Source organism: Etheostoma spectabile, unplaced genomic scaffold (assembly GCF_008692095.1).
Source record: "Etheostoma spectabile isolate EspeVRDwgs_2016 unplaced genomic scaffold, UIUC_Espe_1.0 scaffold00003594, whole genome shotgun sequence".
Lineage (NCBI taxonomy): Eukaryota > Metazoa > Chordata > Actinopteri > Perciformes > Percidae > Etheostoma > Etheostoma spectabile.
The window spans coordinates 1-22,206 of NW_022603048.1; the positions used below are offsets into that span (position 1 = coordinate 1).

Genomic DNA, 22,206 nt, shown 5'->3' on the forward strand with positions numbered 1-22,206 from the left:
TCAGCACGTTGGCAGAGGTGAAGAGTGCCTGAGACATCATTGAAAAAGGGCTTTGAAGCCACACTTGTGCTATAAGCATCATTTAATTTGACACCAAATCTGGAGAGCAACTCAAAATGTCCTTCAGAGACCTGTGATGACTCAGCTATGGAAATATCTTCAGACACTGAGCAATGAGCAAAGTGACTGTCAACACTGCTAATGACAGTGGCCGCTTCAGTCACTGCACTCAGCGCGGTTCCTTTTCAAAGCGCTGGAACAATTAACATATTTCAGCTGATGTTTCTTGCTTTCTTTCATTGCTCATTTGTAGCTTTCAGTGTGGTGGAAACGACCATCAAAAGCTGAGCAGAACAGCAAACAGAGAGGAGCCTAGAGCATACACTCAACACAAACTGCTGACAGAATCTGCCTAAATTGTTGCTTGTCGTTTTTCAGCTTGAAGCCAACTAAGAATTTAGAGTTTTTTCATCTAATTACATTGATTGCCGTTGAGCAGAGCCGTTTGTTTGTCAGTGGGTTTGCCCCATTAACGAGCGTAGGACCTGAAATTCATTCCCGTGGGGCCCTTCAATGAGTAACTCTGTGCATGTACTGTAACCCAAGTGTGTCCACAGTGTTTAAAGGACCTGGAGTGAAGAAGCAGACCAAAATGAGTCAGTCTACACCTGTTGGTGCTGTAGTCAATCCCTCCCACTTGCTTGCTCGCCTGCGGAGTCAAGAATCCCTGCAGCGCTGCTGCCCTTCTTCTTCCTTAGAGTTGCGGCTTTTTGACTTCCGACTTGGCCTCTGTGTCTATGTGCAGAGTCTCTTCATCTGAGGAGTCCACACTCTGGTTTTGGACAAAGTGCACGGAGTAGAATAGACATGAAGAGACACAGAGGAATATGGTGTTTGATTTCTCCAGGTCCCTGTGTACTAACTTACTTCTCTACTGCACTACAATTGATTGTAGTTGGTGATTGGTGTTGTTCTTGTTGTTATACATTGGACAGGACATCTGGTGGCATTTATTGTTCTATTTCTCTTGTGACATATATAGTACTATTTCTCCGGTGACGTATATTGTTCTATTTCTCTGGTGACGTATATTGTTCTATTTCTCTGGGGACGTACAGTATATTGTTCTATTTCTCTGGGGACGTACAGTATATTGTTCTATTTCTCTGGTGACGTATACTGTTCTATTTCTCTGGTGACGTATATTATTATATTTCTCTGGTGACGCATATTGTTCTATTTCTCTGGTGACGTACAGTATATTGTTCTATTTCTCTGGTGACGTACATTGTTCTATTTCTCTGGTGAAGTATATTGTTCCATTTCTCTGGTGACGTACAGTATATTGTTCTATTTCTCTGGTGACGTATATTGTTCTATTTCTCTGGTGACGTACAGTATATTGTTCTATTTCTCTGGTGACGTATATTGTTCTATTTCTCTGGTGACGTACAGTATATTGTTCTATTTCTCTGGTGACGTACAGTATATTGTTCTATTTCTCTGGGACGTACAGTATATTGTTCTATTTCTCTGGGGACGTACAGTATATTGTTCTATTTCTCTGGGGACGTACATTGTTCTATTTCTCTGGTGACGTACATTGTTCTATTTCTCTGGTGACATATATATATTGTTCTATTTCTCTGGTGACGTATATTGTTCTATTTCTCTGGTGACGTATATTGTTCTATTTCTCTGGGGACGCACAGGATATTGTTCTATTTCTCTGGGAGCGTACAGTATATTGTTCTATTTCTCTGGTGAAGAATATTGTTCTATTTCTCTGCTGACGCATATTGTTCTATTTCATCAGTCTCTTCATGTATATACAGTACATGATCCCATTTCAACTTCTCAAACATTAGCTCCTTAGCATCACAATATTTGATTATAGTCAAGGCCATTAGTCTGAGGGATGTCATGATACATACCTTGGTCACCAAGGGTTGGAACTTTGGTTTCTTGGCTGGCTGAATGGGTTCTTTGATGTCTGACAAAACTGGGAAGAAAAAAAAAATTAATTGAGCAACAATCCAAAATATCAAAATATTGTTTCATTATTGATTGTAGGGCTGGGTATCAATATCAATACCATATCTGATCACCGGCATTCATAAAATATACTTAATTACTGTACTAAAAATGTGCATTTCCATGACCGCTGGATGCTGCAGTTAGATGTTAGTCCTTTCAGGGAGCGCTGAAATTTCCTTATTTCAAATTTTACCAATTCTTCTGTCCACAATCAGAAAATACTATTTATACGTCATTTTTCTGTAAATAATGTGTAGACCAAACCATATAAATTTCATATAAATCGAGTGACCTGTAACATCATTCAGTCTGACTTCCTGTTGCCTCCGTATCTAGCTATATATCTTTAAACGTTACTGTTACGGCTGAAAATCACAACAGAAATAAATAAGTTTGCCGATTTCACCTATCTCTGCAAATCAATTCAATTCAATTTTATTTATAGTATCAAATTATAACAGTATTTATCTCAAGGCACTTTACAGATAGAGTAGGTCTAGACCACACTCTACAATTTACAAAGACCCAACAATTCCATTTATTCCCCCAAGAGCAAGGATTCAGTGGTGGCGAGGGAAAACTCCCTTTGAGGAAGAAACCTGGGACAGACCCAGACTCTTGGCAGGCGATGTCTGACAAGGCCAGTTGGGGGATTAACAGTGGCAATAACAGTAACTAGAAATAGTTCATGGTGTAACAGGGCACTGCACGGCATCAAATCAATTAATATCTGTCTAACTGGAGGTGATGTTTTGTTATTATACAACAAGTAGATCCGACCAGTTATTCAGTTTGGGAAGACCCACCATCTCTAACAAAGCTAACGTTAGCATGAGTAAGCTGCTGAAAAACGTTTCACAGGGACAGGAAATCGTCTCTGTTGTTTGAAGTTTGTGGACGTTTAGTATCTAAATCTATCCATGGAAAAACTATTTATTCAGCAGATATCTTAGTTAGAACAGGATAGACCAAGCAAAGTAGTTATTCAGTCATTCAGTTTGGGAAGTCCCACGATCTCTTCCAAGCTAACGTTAGCTGCTGACTAAATAGGGATGGACTAGAATCCCCTCTGTTGCTTTTTATTTATATTGCCCCACAGTAGGAAAACAGTTTGATTATAACTTTTATTTTGTTGGTACCGCTGTTGTAACTTCAGTAATGATTATGAATCTCAAAGCCGCATTACTGTCGTTCCAATAATGACGTTAAATCACACCCTCTCGTGTAATATTGCTAAAGTGAAACATTGTCTATAGACCAGGAAATATTGGATCAAAGAATGAGAAACTCTAATAGTCTGACCAGTAGAATGATGATTTTTTAAATAATTTCTCCGACACATTTATACATTAACAAAGAAAAAGTATTGAGGTTTGTTGATAGTTCCAATAAACTGAAACACTACACTAAATACTCACAGGACAGATCTCTCTTGACGGTGTTCTTTTTCCGCCTGATGGGGAATTCGTCAATCTTCAGCTCCCCCTCATCTGAGACGTACTCATACTCGTCTCTCACTGGTTTAGTTTTGTCCTCTTTTAGGTTTTGTAATGATCCAAAACACTTGAGTTGGTCTGAGGTTTCAGCGTCTTGGAGCTGAAGAGGAAACCACAGGACAATAAGGGAGTGATACAAGGCTCAGTCTAATGGTATGGTGCTGATGGCCACATAGCTCCATAATCACCGTAATACACCACATGAGAAGGTAACATGCTCTCCTCTCTAAAGACCTTTCATGAAATGTTTGTATGGTAATTCTAGCCATTCCATACATACCCAGCATTTTCTTGTGAGACATAGTAAAGCTGAATCTGTCCTTATTTCCCAACAGCGGCGTTCTGTCAAATTTGCACTCTTCCTCCATTTTCAGCAGGGAATCGGGTTTACTATTCTGTAATATTCAAAAAGAATGAAATCACCATGTTAACTTAGCACACAACAGCATCTTTTAGTGACAAACTTACTCCTTTGGATTTCAGTCCTGGTTGATTTACATTTCTATTTGAGTAAAAACAATGGAATCATGCTGAGAGCATAGCAACAGGATGCATCTTATTCGGTTGCTATAGACTGGAGTCTTGTTGTTGATACATGAGCTTCAAATGTTCACAATTGTGTGCATAGTTCCATTTGTGTGCATGCAATAGAGAAACACTGTTTATGTCTTTATTAAACTGCCAGTGTCTGTTTTACATTATAGTCTTATGGAGTAAACCGTAAAAGTGCTTTTTTAAAAGCCACCGCTGACCTTTTTCTGCAGATCGGAGCGTCTTTTTAAGTTAAAAACGGTTCAACTTTTCTGAAATAAACGCCCTACTTCAAGCCCTTTTTTTGACAGCCAGCCAATGACAAGCGGAGTAGCCAGACCTGTCGTTTCCATAACAACAAGAACAAATGGAGTCGGAGCACAGCATGTTACATGATATGACTGTTTGCACCTCTCTCTCTCTCTCTGTTCTTTCTCTAGCTCGCTCCATCACTTTTTTAATCTAACGTTGGCACCACTCTCTCTCTCTCTCTCTCTGTTCTCTCTCTAGCTCGCTCCACTACTTTGTTTTAGTTAACATTAGCACCTCTCTCTCTCTCTCTCTCTCTGTTCTTTCTCTAGCTCGCTCCACTACTTTGTTTTAGCTAACATAGCACCTCTCTCTCTCTCTGTTCTTTCTCTAGCTCGCTCCACTACTTTATTTTATCTAACATTAGCACTGCTCTCTCTCTCTGTTCTCTCTCTAGCTCGCTCCACTACTTTGTTTTAGCTAACATAGCACCTCTCTCTCTCTCTGTTCTTTCTCTAGCTCGCTCCATCCCTTTTCTAATATAACGTTAGCACCACTCTCTCTCTCTCTCTCTTTCTGTTCTCTCTCTAGCTTGTTCCACCACTGTGTTTTAGCTAACATTAGCACCTTTCTCTTTCTCTGTTCTTTCTCTAGCTCGCTCCACTACTTTGTTTTAGCTAACAGCACCTCTCTCTCTCTGTTCATTCTCTAGCTCACTCCACCACTTTGTTTTAGCTAACATTAGCACCTCTCTCTCTCTCTGTTCTTTCTCTAGCTTGCTCCACTACTTTGTTTTAGCTAACATTAGCACCTCTCTCTCTCTCTCTCTTCTTTCTCTAGCTCGCTCCATCACCTTTTAAATATAACGTTAGCACCTCTCTCTCTCTCTCCCTGTTCTCTATCTAGCTCGCTCCACTACTTTGTTTTATCTAACATTAGCACCTCTCTCTGTTCTTTCTCTAGCTCGCTCCACTACTTTGTTTTAGCTAACATTAGCACCTCTCTCTCTCTCTCTCTCTCTCTCTTTCTCTAGCTCGCTCCATCACCTTTTAAATATAACGTTAGCACCTCTCTCTCTCTCTCTCTCTCTCTCTGTTCTCTATCTAGCTCGCTCCACTACTTTGTTTTATCTAACATTAGCACCTCTCTCTCTCTGTTCTTTCTCTAGCTTGCTCCACTACTTTGTTTTAGCTAACATTAGCACCTCTCTCTCTCTCTGTTCTTTCTCTAGCTCACTCCACCACTTTGTTTTAGCTAACATTATCACCTCTCTCTCTGTTCTTTCTCTAGCTCGCGCCACTACTTTGTTTTAGCCAACATTAGCACCTCTCTCTCTCTCTCCTTTCTCTAGCTCGCTCCACTACTTCGGGTGTTTCTCAATCTGTGTTCTATGGACTTGTGTGCTTGTGTTCTTGTGAAACGTCATGTTTGGTGGCCTAAGTACTGACCCAATACACAAGTTAGCATTTCGCCAAGAACAGTTAAAATCCCCGGATGTGATCTCGACCGAGGATACATAGGATGGTAACTTGTATGAACTTGGCCGGGCCGGTATCCCAGCATTCAATCCGCGTGTAAAGCGAGTATGGTTTCCGGTACACAGATTTTCACAATTTACGTCTATTATTAAATCAATAAATCAATTTTTAAGATGTTTTAAGGCGAGAAATCAGCTGTGTAGATTTTGAATATAGGCAGTTCAACGAAAATTGATGGTGAATTAAAAAAGCCTTGGAGTTGGAAAGCTCCACCATCCCCATAGCAAGCTCGCCAGCCGGGAATGACTTTCGCGAGCCAGTCAGTCAGCTCAAAGACCCCTCTGGCCCCTCATTTAGACAGACCACTCTGGCCCCACATTTACACAGACCACTGCAGCAACAACAATGGAAGAGGAAAGCCAGGTCCACAATTGTAAGATATTTAAAACAATTTTTACCGCTGTTGTTATAGGATATATATATATCCCCTCCTCCTCTATCCTCCTCATCCTGGCTCTCCTCACTCGTAGGATCCTCTTCTGCTTCTCGGTAAAGTATACCGACGGCAGTGGCTAACTTTACCCAGTCCATCTATAATTGTAATACCTATTTTAACGTTTCTTTTGTGCTTTCAATTAAAAGTGAATCCCTAACAATGTTACAAGTTTTTTTTCCACCGTTGTGTCGTTATTTATAAAGTTATTGGCCCGTGACACTTAATAGCACTTTAAATGAAAACGTAACAAAACAACAAAGACGGTGTGAAAGGTGACCGTCCATGCTTTATTATGAATAGACACATCAAAGCTAACTATAAAGTGGCAAGCGCCCTCTGTGCTGGGGGTGTTGCACAATAACAAGAAGAACGCTTCGTCTCAAAACTGTCAACAGCGTTTTGTGTGCTTTTGAACTTGCGAGTTCATTCTTCCAGGTACAGCTAGCAAGTACGGTCTCCCCAAGAACACAAGTCCGTTCTTTGCTTTCTTGGTATTGAGAAACACCCTTTGTTTTATCTAACATTAGCACTGCTCTCTCTCTCTGTTCTCTCTCTAGCTCACTCCACCACTTTGTTTTAGCTAACATTAGCACCTCTCTCTCTCTGTTATTTCTCTAGCTCGCTCCACTACTTTTTTTATCTATCATTAGCACTGCTCTCTCTCTCTGTTCTTTCTCTAGCTTGTTCCACCACTTTGTTTTAGCTAACATAGCACCTCTCTCTCTCTGTTCTTTCTCTAGCTTGTTCAACGCTTTGTTTTATCTAACGTTAGCACCATTCTCTCTCTTTTCTCCCTCTAGCTTGCTCCACCATTTTGTTTTATCTAACGTTAGCACCACTCTCTCTCTCTGTTCTTTCTCTAGCTCGCTCCACCACTTTGTTTTAGCTAACATTAGCACCTCTCTCGCTCTCTCTCTCTCTCTCTCTCTCTGTTCTTTCTCTACCTCGCTCCACCCTTTGTTTTATTTAACATGGCTCAGTGGTAGAGTAGTCACCTGCCAATCGTAAGTTTGGTGGTTCGATCCCTTGGGGAAAACACTGAACCCAAAGTTGCCCCCGATGCTGCCCCATCGGTGTGTAAATGTGCGTGAGTGTTTATCTGATGAGCAGGTGGCACCTTGTACGGCAGCCTCGGCCACAGTGTATGAATGCGTGTGAATAATTCCTGTACTATGTAAAAACGCTTTGAGTAGTCATTGAGACTTGAAAAGCGCTATATAAGAACAGTCTGCAATGCTACATTTTTGTAGCAGTAGCTGTTGCAACAAAAGATGCTATCGGCTGCTATTTGTAACTAAAACGTTACAAATCAAAGCTTTTTTTACTACAAAGGCGGCCTAGTCAACTTTTTCTTGTTAAAAAGGGGCCAGTTTCACGCCAGACACCCAGTTGGTAATAATGCATATATATATATATATAGATATAGATATAGATATAAATAAATCTCTTTTATCACTTTCAATCAATTTCACTTTCATCAGTGTGCCAAATGCTCAATCAACATTGTTGTACCTTTTGTTTCTCTCTCTCTGTCTCTGTCTGTCTTTTGATCTCTCTCTCACTATTTCTCTGTCTCTGTGTGTCTCTTTCTCTCACCCCCAGTCGGTCGAGGCAGAGCACCCTGAGCCATGGTTCTGCTCGAGGTTTCTGCCTTTTAAAAGGAAGTTTTCCTTGCCTCTCTTGCCTAGTGCTTGTTCTTGGTGGGTTTTGTTGGGTTTCTGTAAATAACATCACAGAGTACGGTCTAGACCTGCTCTTTCATGAAAAGCACAATAAGATAATTGTTGTTGTGATTTGGCGCTTTATAAATAAAATTGAATTGTATTGAATTAACAGACATTTAAATTAAAAAAAAATTCCAGATTACAGCTGCATTTATCAATATTTCTTATATTAAAAATAGCTCAAATGACTAAGAGTAATGTTACAGAGGACCGAGCCACTGTTGGTCTCTCAGCTATGGTCTGGTTTCCAGCAGCAACAGCAGTTTTGAGTGAATGAAATATGAGCTGCTCAGAGACAAGCTAGTGAAACCAGCGGAGCATTTAGCAGCTAAAGAAACATGGCTCCAAATACGTGCTAATGTTACTCGGTGTTTGCCAACATGTTTTATAAGGTGATGATATGTCAAATGTGTTTTTGCACCCAGGTAGCTCAACTGGTAGAGCAGGCACCAATATATAGAGGTTTGCTCCTTGACGCAGCAGGCCAAGGTTTGACTCTGCCCTGCGGCGCTTTGCTGCATGTCTTCAGCTGTCCTGTCAATTAAATTAATTCATGCAACTGTAATCAAAGATATCCAAACCTTGTATCTACTTTCCTATATAACTCCCATCCCCTCCATAACAACGAATAATAAGTCAGTCTCCCTTTATTATTATTTGTTTCTGTCTTTTGGCCAACCATGTACCAATAGAATCTGCTTGTATTACATAACATTTAATAATCAGCACCTTTTTTTCCTGTTTAAGTATTTTGACTCCCCAAATGTACTCATTAATAAACTCAAATGATCCGTGTGTCATCTTTTCAACACTATGGCTCCCTTCCACTTATTCTATTGAATCAAAATTAAACAATACCAAAAACCGTGCTAGAAATAAGGATAAATACTGTAGCTGCAATGAACTGTGGTGTTTGGAGTTGAATGCCTGGTGTTAGACGTAGAGTATAAAAACATATGATCAGTACTTGTCTAATCAATTAATGACATTCACTTTTGACATATTTAAAGAAACCCACATTTACTAAGAGGAATGCAACATTGCGGCCGTAAAAAAAAATCACCACTGAGCAGACCGTGTAATTAACTGAAATCCAAGAACACACATTTTCAAATATTCACTCCACAACCACTTTGACTCCTAAATGAAAGGCATGTGACAATGAGGCGTAACCTGAAACTGTCTTCTGCATTCTTACAATGGACAGTAAGGTACAGTGGAGGCCTAACTGCCCTGCACATGACACAGAGGAGCTATGCACTGAATGAGGCCACAGTGATCCCCAGTGACCTTGGTAGCATCTAACAGGGTTTCCACTCCATCTGCAAATGTTTGGCCCAATAGGAAGGAGCAGTTGGATGGCGATCTGCAGGCATTCCACAGCAGTTTAAGTTTTCCATGAAACCAAAGCCCTCCGATGTCTTAAAATTACACTTTTCCTCCAAAAACCCTTGCCTTATTTTTCAGCAATAACGCTACAACAAGCTTCTTTTCTTTTTTTTTTTTAAAGATGAGGACATATGTAAATACTTAGAAGGAGGTAGTGGATATGGACGTGGTTTAATTCCATTAGGTAAACTCTGGGAGGGAGGCTGGATGCTTCTCTGATGAGCTGCAGGCCTCCAAAGTGCGACTTGGCCACATCATTATTTTTGCTGATTGCTTTGAAGCGAAGTGTGCAAATCCCTTCTGGACGGTCCGACATTTTTTTTCTGTTCAGCTGCTCAGCTTGTGACTTCCACAACCGGTTGAGCCTTCTTTAATTGGACTGTGATATTATGTGAGAACTGAGATGCTCTTACCTTATACTTCCATTTTGCTTCAGTCTTGTTTTTATTCTGCTCTCTGATTTCAAACTTCTCCACGTTGTTTTGCTTCGATATTTCCTTCTCTGATATACTCAGGACATTCTTAACAGCCTGAAGAAAGACACAACTATTATTAAGAGGAACAATGGGTTTCATTTAGTATTCTGCATATGTGGTTACATTTGACAAGCTTTTTACTGGAAGAGATGCAAAATCTGCTCCCATTTACATCTACACTCACCTTCATTTTTTTTGGCTGGTCCATTTTACTTAAGATGTCTTTTGCGTGGGACTCAAGGGCTGCGAAGCTGGAGGGTTTAGGAGGCGGAGAAGACTCTTTTGCTTTCTTCGCTTTCTTCTTTCCTCCTTCCTTGACCTTCGGCACCTTCGGAGGTTTGGGCATCTTTGGGGGTTTGGGAGGCTTAGGAGGCTTGGGAGGCTTGGGGGGTTTGGAAGCTTTCTTTCTGGGTTTCTCTCTGCTGGGCGAGGGGACATGGGCAGGGGAGACGGGCTCTTCAGGCTCTGAGTGGGTGGACGGGGGCTCCTCCACTGGTACCTTCACGCTAGGCTCACTCTTAATGGCTTTTGTTGCATTCTAGAAATGAAAGCAATGTGTGAAGTAATCGGCAGTAATTTTGTAATCGGCAATTCAAGCCTCACTGAACTAGTGATGAAATGGTTAGTTCATTGATCAATAAGTTGGTTACATTTTAAATAACTAAATAAAGACATTATTTGTTTATTAAGTAACAAAACAGAAATCACTTGTGATCTGATGACTGGAGGCATCACTCACATCACTCACAAAATTTGACACTAGTCCACCTGACAGAGAAGCTAACATTGATGCTAGTCCAGGACTATCATGTCACAGATTATATTATAATAATATAAACCTCTCATGTGTGTCCATACAGTGTCTGATTTTTCTGAATTTCCTTGTGTTCCTAAACTCATACTGCCTTGACATGAATAAATTCAAAATGTCATTATTTTATTTCTTTTTTTAAACGCCTTCCACTCTTCAACAAGACAACCTTTTAACATTAGCATAAAGTCGGATGCTGCTATCTCTCACCTTAGTCTATAAAAGACTGAACCTAAAGTTATATTTGCCTCGTAGGACTTTGCTTTTTCTGTGTTTCTCACTGAACCTTTTACAGTTTGCTTTCATACTTGTGTGACAGCAAAGGAAGTGGAGCACCTGTCACCCGGCTCTCTTCCTAAAACACTAAAGTCTGTCCTCTGGGTCAGAGGAGAATAAAGCCATGTGCTCATTCAAATGAAAAGGCTCATCCTCTGCAGGAATATTCTGGATGTAATATTTTGTGTGCAAAGTTGACATAGGCAGCTGATTTTGGCAGTGAACGAAAATCCATAAAAAAAAAAAAACACGTATATATTATATATTAATAAAAAAACTGAATATCCAGTGATCAGTTTTCAAAGGTAACTTGAAATGTTGCTTTGGTGCTCCAACAGAAGCAACATTTGTGTAATCTATTCAAAAATAGATTTAAGAAATCATTACTTGACTAATACAAAAAAAGAATAGACCAAAACATAGGAAAGGAATTGTAATGTAAAGGTTTTGTTGTATATTGTTGTAAGTTATTGGAAGATCAGAAAGATTGTATGCTCTATTTGCATATCTATTATTAGATGATTTTGTGAAATAGGTGCAGGACCAAATAAGCTGATTGCTTCCGCCTGCTCCTTCTAACTAATCCTTTTATATCTATTTTTTTTTTATTTGTTTTGTTTTGTCTTGTCTTTGTCACTGTTGCTTGTTGGAGATAAATACATGAAATGAAAGTCATAAATAGACAAGGCTGCAGTCTAAACAGTAGAGTGAGACTCTCAGATGGCACATCGGAACATCACCGTGTTGATGTAAACATGGAAGCGGCCCTTTCTTACTGCCAACGAGTAAAAGTACCGGAAACCTTGTTATTGCCCAAATGAAATGAGAATACCTCTGACAGTCTGATCTCTTTGGCAAGATCCTTAATGAGCTGTGATGGTTTCATGTTCTCTGGAAGCTCGTCTTCATGTTCCAAGAGTGCCTATCACGAGAAAAACAAACACAACTGTCATTACTTTAAATTACAGTTTGGATGGACAACTGACACACGTGTCCTCACGTGTCCATACCTGCTTTTTAGTCCAAGCTCTGAAGGCTCCATTGATGATCTTGGCCCCATGTACCAGGTATGGGGCTGGCTGCTTATTTGCTTTATGTAAACCTGCAGAGAAATGTCAATGCAAATGTTAGCATTGAATAAATCCTGACTTTCAAACTTTGAGAAGTCAAGATCATTAACTACAGATGTGACTGAGTACTCTCCCAAACCAAAGCCCAGATGAGCCGACACAGAGACATCGGGTCAAGTGATTGGATTGTGTCAGCTGTGTGTTTAGACAAACTGTCCTGCTCCCAAACAGCCAAGTGACGTGTTCAGACCAAAGATTTGCGAGACAAGACCATTCTAAGACCGGAGGCTCAACGAACGCGGGCACGGTGTGTGGTTGAGCAAGCTAGAGAAGCACTGAAGAGAGCGAACGGCGTTAGAACAAAGTTTTGAAAAACGCTGATTCATCTCTAGAAATGCAACTGTTAACTAACGTTATTCACAATCATTTGATCAAATGATATGTCCCGCTACAAAAGTCGGAAGTTAGAACGGAAGTACAAAGAGGCGTTGCTATGGAGATGATACATGTATCGTCTCATTGGTGTGAACTAACAGCTTTCACAACGCTGCAGAGCATAGACTTGCAAGAAGTTGCAAGTTTCAACTCGTTTTTTGCAAATCTTTGGTCTGAACTGGACTTCCGAGTCAACTCTAACTCACTCTGGATCCCTGTGCATCAGCTCCATGACTCAACATTTAGAGCCATGGTGTGCGTGTTTGTGTGTGTGTGAGTGTGTGTGTGTGTATGTATATATATATATATATATATATATATATATATATATATATATATATATATACAAGAAATAAAATTGAATTGAAATTGACTGCTTTTTGTGTTTATTGGTCCCCATCAGCTACAGTAAATTGCATTTCCCAGGTGTGCTTGAAGTTGTCAAAAGAAGCTTGATGTCATGAGAAGCTTTCCCCTAAGCACGTTTTAAAAAGTAAAAAAGTACATTTTCGGTTTAGGCTACTAAAGGTAGGTTTTTTTTAAGAATTGTGATTAAAATATACTGAGTTTAGCAGGCCAGGGCTCTCTGGACAATCTTTGTAAAGCCTTATTTGTTTCTACATGAACTCAAACATATGTGGGTTTTTTTGTTAGCCGACATAGTCACAGATTTACACACACCAAAATGGCTGCAAAAAGATAATATCAGCCAGACAGCTGATCCACATGATGACTCAGCATTTCTAAAACAACTGCTTTAATGTGAATTTCCTATTTTTTTCCATTTTAGTTTAATGGCATAAAAACACAGTCTGAATACCTGAGTAGCCTATCTATAGACACTGAACCAAAACAGGAAAGTATTAATAACATCAAGGCAAAATAGCAGCAGCCATGAAGTGAATCTGAAAGAGCTGACCTTAGAAAGTTAGAAAGAATTATGGTATATTATGGCTTAGAAGTACACACATACACACACACACAAGCACGCACACACACACACACACACACACACACACACACACACACACACACACACACACACACACACACACGCACAAAGTCACAAATACACACACACACATACAGAAAATAATGGAAACATAAACAGCCAGCTGACTCATAATGGAGCAAGTGATTCTAGCTGAGCCAAGCCTTTTGAAGCTAATCATCTGTGAACTCTGCGATTCACCGATTTAATGACTGAAATAATATTAGAGCATCCAGCTCCTCATCTGTGCGGCAGACATGCAGCCACACTCGGATTCTGACACTGTTTGTGTTTTCTCTGCTCTCACGCATTCTTCTGGAGAAATTGTAAGTTAAATGAGGATGTAGGTTTACATCAAAAAACACACATATGAAATCTTTAAATAAATCAAATGTGAGAGTATACCTTTGAATCGCTCAAGGAGATGTCGTCCCACATACCAGCACGCCGTCTCAAGTTGGGGAAGGGGTGAGAGTTTTGACCTTTAGCCGCTTCTCGATTTCATACGCTCTGTTGAGAGGAAACCAGGATATTTCAGCTAAACATCGCCATGCACTACTCACAAACTCTGCAACTCACAAATGTCATAAACAGATTGGTGGACTTTGGAGTTAAATGTTTTTGTTTAACTGAGGACATACTCATTTGAGACAACTAGTGGAAACTACAAGTTAGATCAACCAAGGCCAAATACGCAATGTCTTCAAGTCCCACTGAACTCCCAAAAATAGGACATAACTGTCTGCAGGAGGAATGGTGGATCACAGCAATTAGCATTAAAAAATGACAACAACAAAAAAATGTGTGGGTGTGTGTGTGTGTATGTGTGTGTGTCCAGACCTCATCTGCATCTCCACACTGAGGTTGTGGACGAAGTGTCCAGAGAAGGCCAGGCAGTCGACCGGAGTCAGTATTGCATTGATCCAACCTGAGGAGACCAACACATTTCAACCACCAGGATACTAAAGATACTCATTACTCAATATTTTAAAATGAAAGGAAAAATCATTATTATTACTTGGTATTACTTATCCTTACCCACCTCAATATTCTATTTACCTTTTATTTTATTATTTTTTACACATACTATTATTACCATTATGCAAGGAGCTTTTTCTGATTTAATTTGTGGATTGATTAATTGATGGATTAATTGATTTATCATGGGATCAACAGGATGATGGTGCACAGAAGGGGCTTGTGTCTGTCATCAGTTGTTCCACTCTGACTGTGGAGCTGGCTTTATTGGACCATTGGGAACGCTGAAATAGGATTCTTCAATCGATGCCGTGCAGTGCTTTGATTTGACCAACTGTCTTGTTATTTTATCCATAAACAAATATCTCAACTGATTTTACACACCATAGATCAATAATGTGCAAGAGAATGGCATCAATATCTCCTTCCCGAAACCGTTTCATTAATACAGAAAGAAAGGAAAAAACATTTAAGCCATGCATGTTATTTCTATATGAATCATTTTATTATTATTTGCTTCATTTTAATAAATTAATGGGAACAGAAAAAATGAAAAACAAACTTTGTTTTTGTAAAGTATTACAGTATTTGAATCCCTCTAATTACTCTTGAATTTTGTCGATTTAAAGTTGGAAAATCTACGAATTGATCTAAAAAGGTCCCAATAGTGAACAAATGTCCAACAATAATACATTTAAAGTGATATAAAAAGGGGAAAAAACTGATTTTAATGATTAATCAATTCACAACATTGAGAAATCAGATAATTTTTCAGTAAAAACGTTATATCATCATCATGTTCGAAATATGTTCTACTGTGTGACGACACTATGCTTGGACTCCACTACAATTGAAAATTGTTGTTTTGAACGCATGCAGCTGCGGGTCAGCTGTGAAAGTGGGTTGTTCCAGTATTATTATCATTATATTCAGCTCTGACCTGATGGGATGAACAGAGTCTGGCCTTGCTTCAGAGTACACTTGTAACACTTGTCCACCTGGTCGGCAAAGAACATTTCGCTGTGATTGGACGATGATCTCCAGCGCTCGTACAGAGACAGGTTAGCAGAGGTGGGCTTGATGAGGAAGAAGATCTTTTCTCCCTGCAGACAAAAACACAGTCAGATTAGGTTTCATGGATTCCATACTATATACAGTATATACTGTGTATACTGTATATACTGTATATGTATATAGTGACAGGCTGACTGACACCTATTTTTGTTCCGAGGCCAGTTCTGATTCAACATTCTGGTCTACCCAAAAGAGTGACAGACCTTTAGGACGTGGTACCAGACGGAGGCGCCACCGCACTCAATGTGGAAGTCTGTGTAGCTGTCTTTGACACAGATGAGACAGTATTTGGTGACTTTGGGCTTCCCAAGCAGAGCGTCATCAGGCCAGTAGTTTTCAACCCAAGACAGTCGTCGCACAATCTGTGGACTCTCCACAATACTATTCATCCTGTCCCAGAAAAACAGACAGACATAATGAGCACCAGGAGTTTTCCGCGCTGCCATCTTGACCCTGGCTTCATGTCAAACATCACTATCAGATCAAGTGCGTACCTTGCGTCGGAGAACTCCAGGTTAATGACATTTAACACTTTCTTTCTGTTTGTGCTGTAGTAATAATCCACAAACTCTTTGAGTTTCATCTTGCTGTCAGTCTGTTTGGTGACGTCAACGACGTCCACGCCGACATCTGGACCTGAAACAGTGACAGAGGACACAGAGGACATGGTCAAACAAGCTGAAGAAACACTAACCGCCTGAAAGCTAAATGTTTTCTTTCATAAGTGAACTGGTGAACAGTATGCTGATGATTTGTAGCACAGGGGAAGAAAGAACAGTTGTGCCCCCTATTGAAAAGAAATTATATAGTAGATGTTTTATCTAAAAAAAACAATGAAGTGCAGTCACAAATATTAGATACAGTTTTAATTAATTGAAACTCTCAGGATGTGCAAACACACTGCATGCAAAGCATATGTTACGTCTCTATTTGTTCTTCCCTCCTTTATTGCTCATGCTCTTATTTTGAAAGCACTGCTTTGTACCTGAAGATATTCCTATGGCTTTTTATAGTAAGCAAAGTAAAGAAGTTTTAAAAGTAATAGTTGTGCTGAAATAGTAATGGTAAGTAAAGCAGTAGAATTTATTGTAGTATGAAAGAACTATTATTACTGTACTTACTACTGTGAGTACACCAGTAACAGTAGTAGTAAATATGGCGATATGGAGAAAATCACAAAATATTTACACAGTGAGATTTTTGATAAATATTCATCAGTAGGGGTGTGACGAGACGCTTACTCCACGAGACGAGACACATCACGAGATTGGGTTCACGAGAACGAGACGAGACGAGATTTTTTTAAAAAAATTTAAGAAATCCTCGATGAAATATATGAATGGAAAATAGTTTTTTTATTCAACTGAAAAATCACAAAATGCAAAACAATTTAGGTGCATTTTGAAATCAACTATTAATGATGAATGTTATTTAACTTTTTTTTTTAAAAACTATTTTAATGAATTATATGCAGTAAAGGACGTGCAAACACTGCAACATGTTTTGTATAAACTCTACCAACTGGCTTCTGCCCTGCACAATTTCACATTAGAAATCTAACTCCTTTCCACAAACCGAACATAAAAAAATAAACAGTATAAATAAAATAAATGTGTAAATAACAGAAAAATAACACTTTAAATGCAAACAGTAAGTGTATCAATAACCAAAGTACTGCTCTCTCAAAACTACAAGTGCAAACAGAAACAATTTTTTTCTTCAAGCATGAAAAAGAGAGAAACTACACAGAACAGCCTAAGATATAAGTCATGTTCTTTTTCAAGAATATAAGCATGTCGACTGTTTCTGGCAGCAGTTGAGACCAAAATGTTGCCACACAAATGATTTAAAAGTGGCAGGGGGATCTTCAATAGTAATTTCACGCTCCATCACGCTGACATCACATCGCCTCACGAGACAACTTTTCACCTCGACGAGAAATCTTGTCACGTTTTAATCTCGCGAGATCTCGTAAAACGAGATCTCGTCACACCCTTATTCATCAGTAATGTGGATATAATGACTAAGTGGGTAAAGGCAAATAACAGAACAGTTACAATAGTCTGGTAAGTTTAGAAAATGACATCATATTACTGTGATGCAGCCTTTAAAACCAAGAAAAGACACTTATTTTATATTACAATATTACAATATCCCAAATCTAAGACAATATCTAGTCTCATATTACGATATCAATACAATATCGGTATACTGCCCAGCTCTATAGTAAAGTCATACTACAGTTCCTATAGTTGCAGTCTCACACAATGCTGTGCAGTAAGCTCTGGCTACACCACAGATGTATTCTGGAATAGGAGGGGAAAAAACACTCTGGGTTGTTTGCATTTCTTTAAACCAATCCCAATGGTCTTGGGTGGGGCTAACCCCTGGACGTTCTGGTGGAACATTCAATAACTGGTGACTTGACAGTAACGTGAGCTATTCAAATCAGCTGGTACATGATTACACCTCATTATCTCTTACCAGTGTATCTCAGTGTGTACTTTGTCCACAGCAATGTTTGTTGTTGTTTTCCAAAGAGAAACAGCAGCTACAACAGCTCTAGTACTAGTACACTAGTAGCAGTAAAATCAGTTGTGTGTTAGTTATTGGGATTCTAGTAGATGCTGCTGTACAAGTCATTACAGCTGTAATCGTAGCAACAGCAGTAGTATTGTTAATAGTGGCATAATGATTCATAGAGGTAAATTGAGTTTTAGTCATCCCACTAAATCCTGTAATCTTAACAGGAACAGTTACAGGGTAGCAGCAGTGATGGTACAGGTGTCAGCGGCACTACAGTACTAGTACTAGTACAGTGGAAGCATGAGCAGAAACATTAGTGCTGGCAGCAGCAGCAGTAGTAAGCAGTGAGCCATATATTGATTTTTTGTGGCGACCCGCCACAGTTTCAACGTTGACTTGACGCATTGATTTTTTAAAATATTTAAAATGAAGTAGATTCTTATTCCATTTGTAGAGCTGTGCACATTTGACTCACCCAGCCCCTCCTTGTCCCTTGGCCGCCTCCTCTCTGAGTTGGGATCAACGGAAGTACATTTTTAGGATAAAGCCTGACATCCGACACGTCCCTCCCCTTCCTCTCTTAGTGTGTTGTCGTTCTCAAACTCTGACTGACTTCCGGAAACAACAACAAACTAGGAGCTAGTAAGCTGAAGCGGGGTGTAAATGTTCCACCAGAACCAATTCCTTCCTGAAACTATTTAGCAGAGCCACAGTCGCTGTGTTCGGGGCTTAGCCCCGCCCAAGACCATTGGGATTGGTTTAAAGAAATGCATACAACCCAGAGCGTTTTTTCCCCCTCCTATTCCAGAATGCATCTGTGGTGTAGCCATTTCTTACTCACCAGCGCTGTGGAGGAAGAGCTGGGAGTGCTGTAATGTGTATCTATGGCAACGGCTTTCACGAGTTCACCTGGAACTCCCAAGCTGCAAGTAAGTCTGTCTCTTATTGCTGTTGTTTTTCACTTAGAGCCTAGCCTTGGCTACGATAGCTGACATAAGCTAATGTTAGCGCTTGTTGTGGCGGACCTCTGCATGACATCAGTCCAGCTAACTTTAACCAGACAGGTTCTGTGTGAAAAAACAACAGCAGAGAGAAGCAGCATCTTGCTGCAGTAGTAGTTGTTATAGTAGTAGTAGTTGTAAGACAAGTAATCAGTACAGTAACAGCAGTTGTTCCTCACCAACATAGTTCTCCACATCGCTGATGTAGAAGGTGGGAGCAGGCATGGAGATGCCCAGGCCGTCCTTCTTCTGAACCAGGATCGGATCGTTGAAGCCGCCCTCCTCCAGGTAATCAAGGGTCAGCTGACTGCCGCTCAGCTTCACCAGCACATCATCAGCACTGCACCACACACACACACACACACACACACACACACACACACACACACACACACACACACACACACACACACACACCAAAACAATTTGAAGTCAGATCTTGAAAAGTTATTAGACAGTGCCCCCTAGTGGGATTACGAACACAGTGAGGAATAATATTGACACAAGGACAATAATTAAGAGTCCTTAATCAATCATTTCATTTCATAATAACAATAATGATATACAGTAGAAGGTTGACACATGTCTCTACCTTGGAAAGGTCCTACTGCGGAGCTCCTTTATAAAAACCTGACTGCCATTCTGAACAGCTTTGATATCTGTGCTTTGCCCCGTGTCATGTTTGCTCCAGTTTTTCTTCTTTTTCACTAAAAGACAGAAAAAACACATTAAGAGCCAGTTATGACATGATCACATAATTTCCTATTCAGACACAACAACTGTGAAGTGAAATGATCACATTACTAAGACAGTTTCACCTTTTCTTTGTTCAGAGAAACAAGTCAGTCACTTGATACTCACATGTGGATTTGCCGTGGTTCTTCTCGCAGTTTGGACAGTGATACACGTCAATGTCTGGAGCATCATCTTCATCCACCCCAACACAGCTGAAACAAAAAGAAACACGTTCTAATCCTCAGGAATATATGACTCTAAAGGACCCACGGTTAGGTGTCCCTGCAGTCACTAATGGTCACTAATGGTCACTGCTTTTATTATTGTCAAAAGTTACAAATGCATCCCTGCATTGACAGGAGGGCCGCAACTAACCATTATTTTTTAAACCAATTAATCTGGCAATTCTTTTCTTGAATAATTATTAAAAAATATATTTAAAATGTTTTGCCTAGCCCGCTCTCTAAAGCCCATGAACAACAGACATTCAGTTCACACTGATACACAGACAAACAGCATGTTGTTGAACATGAGATGTGAAAAAATATAATATAAAAATAGTTTGTTATTTTTCTGTTGCTTGACAAAATGATGAATCGACTAATTGTTTTAGCTGCAATACGCTGTAATGAATGTATGTGAAAATTTTGACCTGAAATTACCACAAAGTCCAAAACAGAATGTCTCTACTGTACTGGAGTAACATGAACAGAAAACATATTAAAATTCTAAAACCCATCAGGTCCTTGAATGTGTTTGTAATTTGGAATCTGGAGCATGAAAGGACACTGTAGCAGTCCTTAGGCTTTAAAATGAGTCCTGGTCCACCGGAGCAGGCCCTTATGTAAAGGACAATGCTGGATAAAGGGACAGGACAGTGGGGGACCGTATACACATTCTATAGTTCAGCACTGTGGTTTACAGCTGCTGTGAAAGTGTGAGTGAAAGTGCTGGTTGAATTTGGTCAGTTTTGGTCATTTGGTTTTCCTTTCATTTACGCTTTTTAAAAAATAATTCTATTTCTATTTAATTTAATAAAAAATCAAATCACTAGAAAACAGAAACAAAAAAAGGCCTGTTTCTGTCATATTCTGGTACCAGATGTCATTTCCACGACAACAGCGACCATGCACCAGTGTTGCTTTCAGCCCAGGCTAAATGACTGATAATGCTTAAAATGCTTAATAATTTCACGATGTCACATTTATGTATTAGCCTCTCCCTGTCTCCTTCTGACTCTGTTTCTATCTGCTGAAGACAACTTTGCCCGAAGAGAGTCCAACCAGCGGAGGAAACAGACTTTCAGTTCACGACTGCAAGCACCGAGGTCTGATTCCAGCCGACTTCCTGTTGCTGCTGTTAAGCTTGCTGATCTCCGATGCTATTTTAATCAGCAATTGTGTTACAAGTACAGTACAACGTCATCAAAAGTGCGTGTTTACATCTACTGTTTTGATTGAGAGACCCCTAGTGGCACAAAATTAGATACTGTATGTGTAATGTGCGCACAACATTTGTGTTATATAGTTGTAATAATTAACATACAAAGGCTTCAGCAGTGATGCAAAAAATTACAACACTGTAGACGTAAAAAAGTGTCTAGTTGATTGATTTGTGCAGCTCCGTTTCAAACAGCAGCTGTCATCCTGTTCACAAGAACATTCCTCCCATTAGGAGGCGCAGCTCCCGACATCAAAAGACTGGGAGATTCCCACAATGCTTCACTTTCCACCCGTGAACTCTACGGCTTAACTACACCACTTACTCACTTTTACTGAAGGCAAATACAACTGTGTGTGTGTGTGTGTGTGTGTGTGTGTGTGTGTGTGTGCGCGGACATTGTGGAAATGCACTGGTGGCTTGGAGGAAACCTCCTAAATTCCACTATAAATGGAATGTACAAACAGAGTTTGAGTGAGGTATGGTCACTTTAATTAGTTTGCTAGAAAAAAAGGACATGTACTTGTTTTTAGGAGTAAGAACGATACAAACTGTTGTCAAGGTGACAACAGTAAAGCTGTGGCACAGCCCTATTCTGCTGTAACAGGATCAGGCTACTGTGGAAGTAAGTCTGGTTCATGGGATTTTGAAAGAGAAAAGCCGTTGAATAATTAGCATTGAATATTTATGCACTGAAATGATGTATGTTTTTGTAATTGCCTCTGAATTTTACTATTCAAATTTTCAACAACTTAACTTTTACCTTTTATTTTTCAATATTCACATATTCAACATTTAAAAACGCAATATACCCAGTTTAGATGAAAAAAACAATGTATAAAATCTAGCGTTACCATCCAGGAACCCAGGGAAAAGCAATCGATTCTAGATTTAGAGCAGCAGCTGATAGGGCAGAGATACTTCTCTCTTTGATGGACTTTAAAATGTAGCCTAGTGGTAACATGTTATAACACGTTATTTAGCTGACTTTAA

The 22,206-nt window shown here is 39.7% G+C and overlaps 1 protein-coding gene across 1 annotated transcript; it reads right to left on the reverse strand.

The window, feature by feature from the left end:
* Positions 1–668: 668 nt before the first annotated feature.
* On the reverse strand, positions 669–20,007 carry LOC116676656 (lysine-specific demethylase phf2-like; the record flags this gene model as incomplete). The annotated part of the gene is given in 20 exon segments (XM_032507613.1): positions 669–713; positions 715–769; positions 772–832; positions 1,935–2,002; positions 3,456–3,599; positions 3,602–3,633; positions 3,810–3,928; positions 9,814–9,930; positions 10,061–10,414; positions 11,796–11,885; positions 11,974–12,065; positions 13,865–13,923; positions 13,925–13,969; positions 14,300–14,387; positions 15,378–15,540; positions 15,715–15,901; positions 16,006–16,147; positions 19,218–19,378; positions 19,631–19,745; positions 19,900–20,007. Coding segments are annotated over 20 exon segments (2,245 nt in total), but the record flags the coding sequence as incomplete, so codon positions are not given.
* Between the last annotated feature and the right edge of the window lie 2,199 nt (positions 20,008–22,206).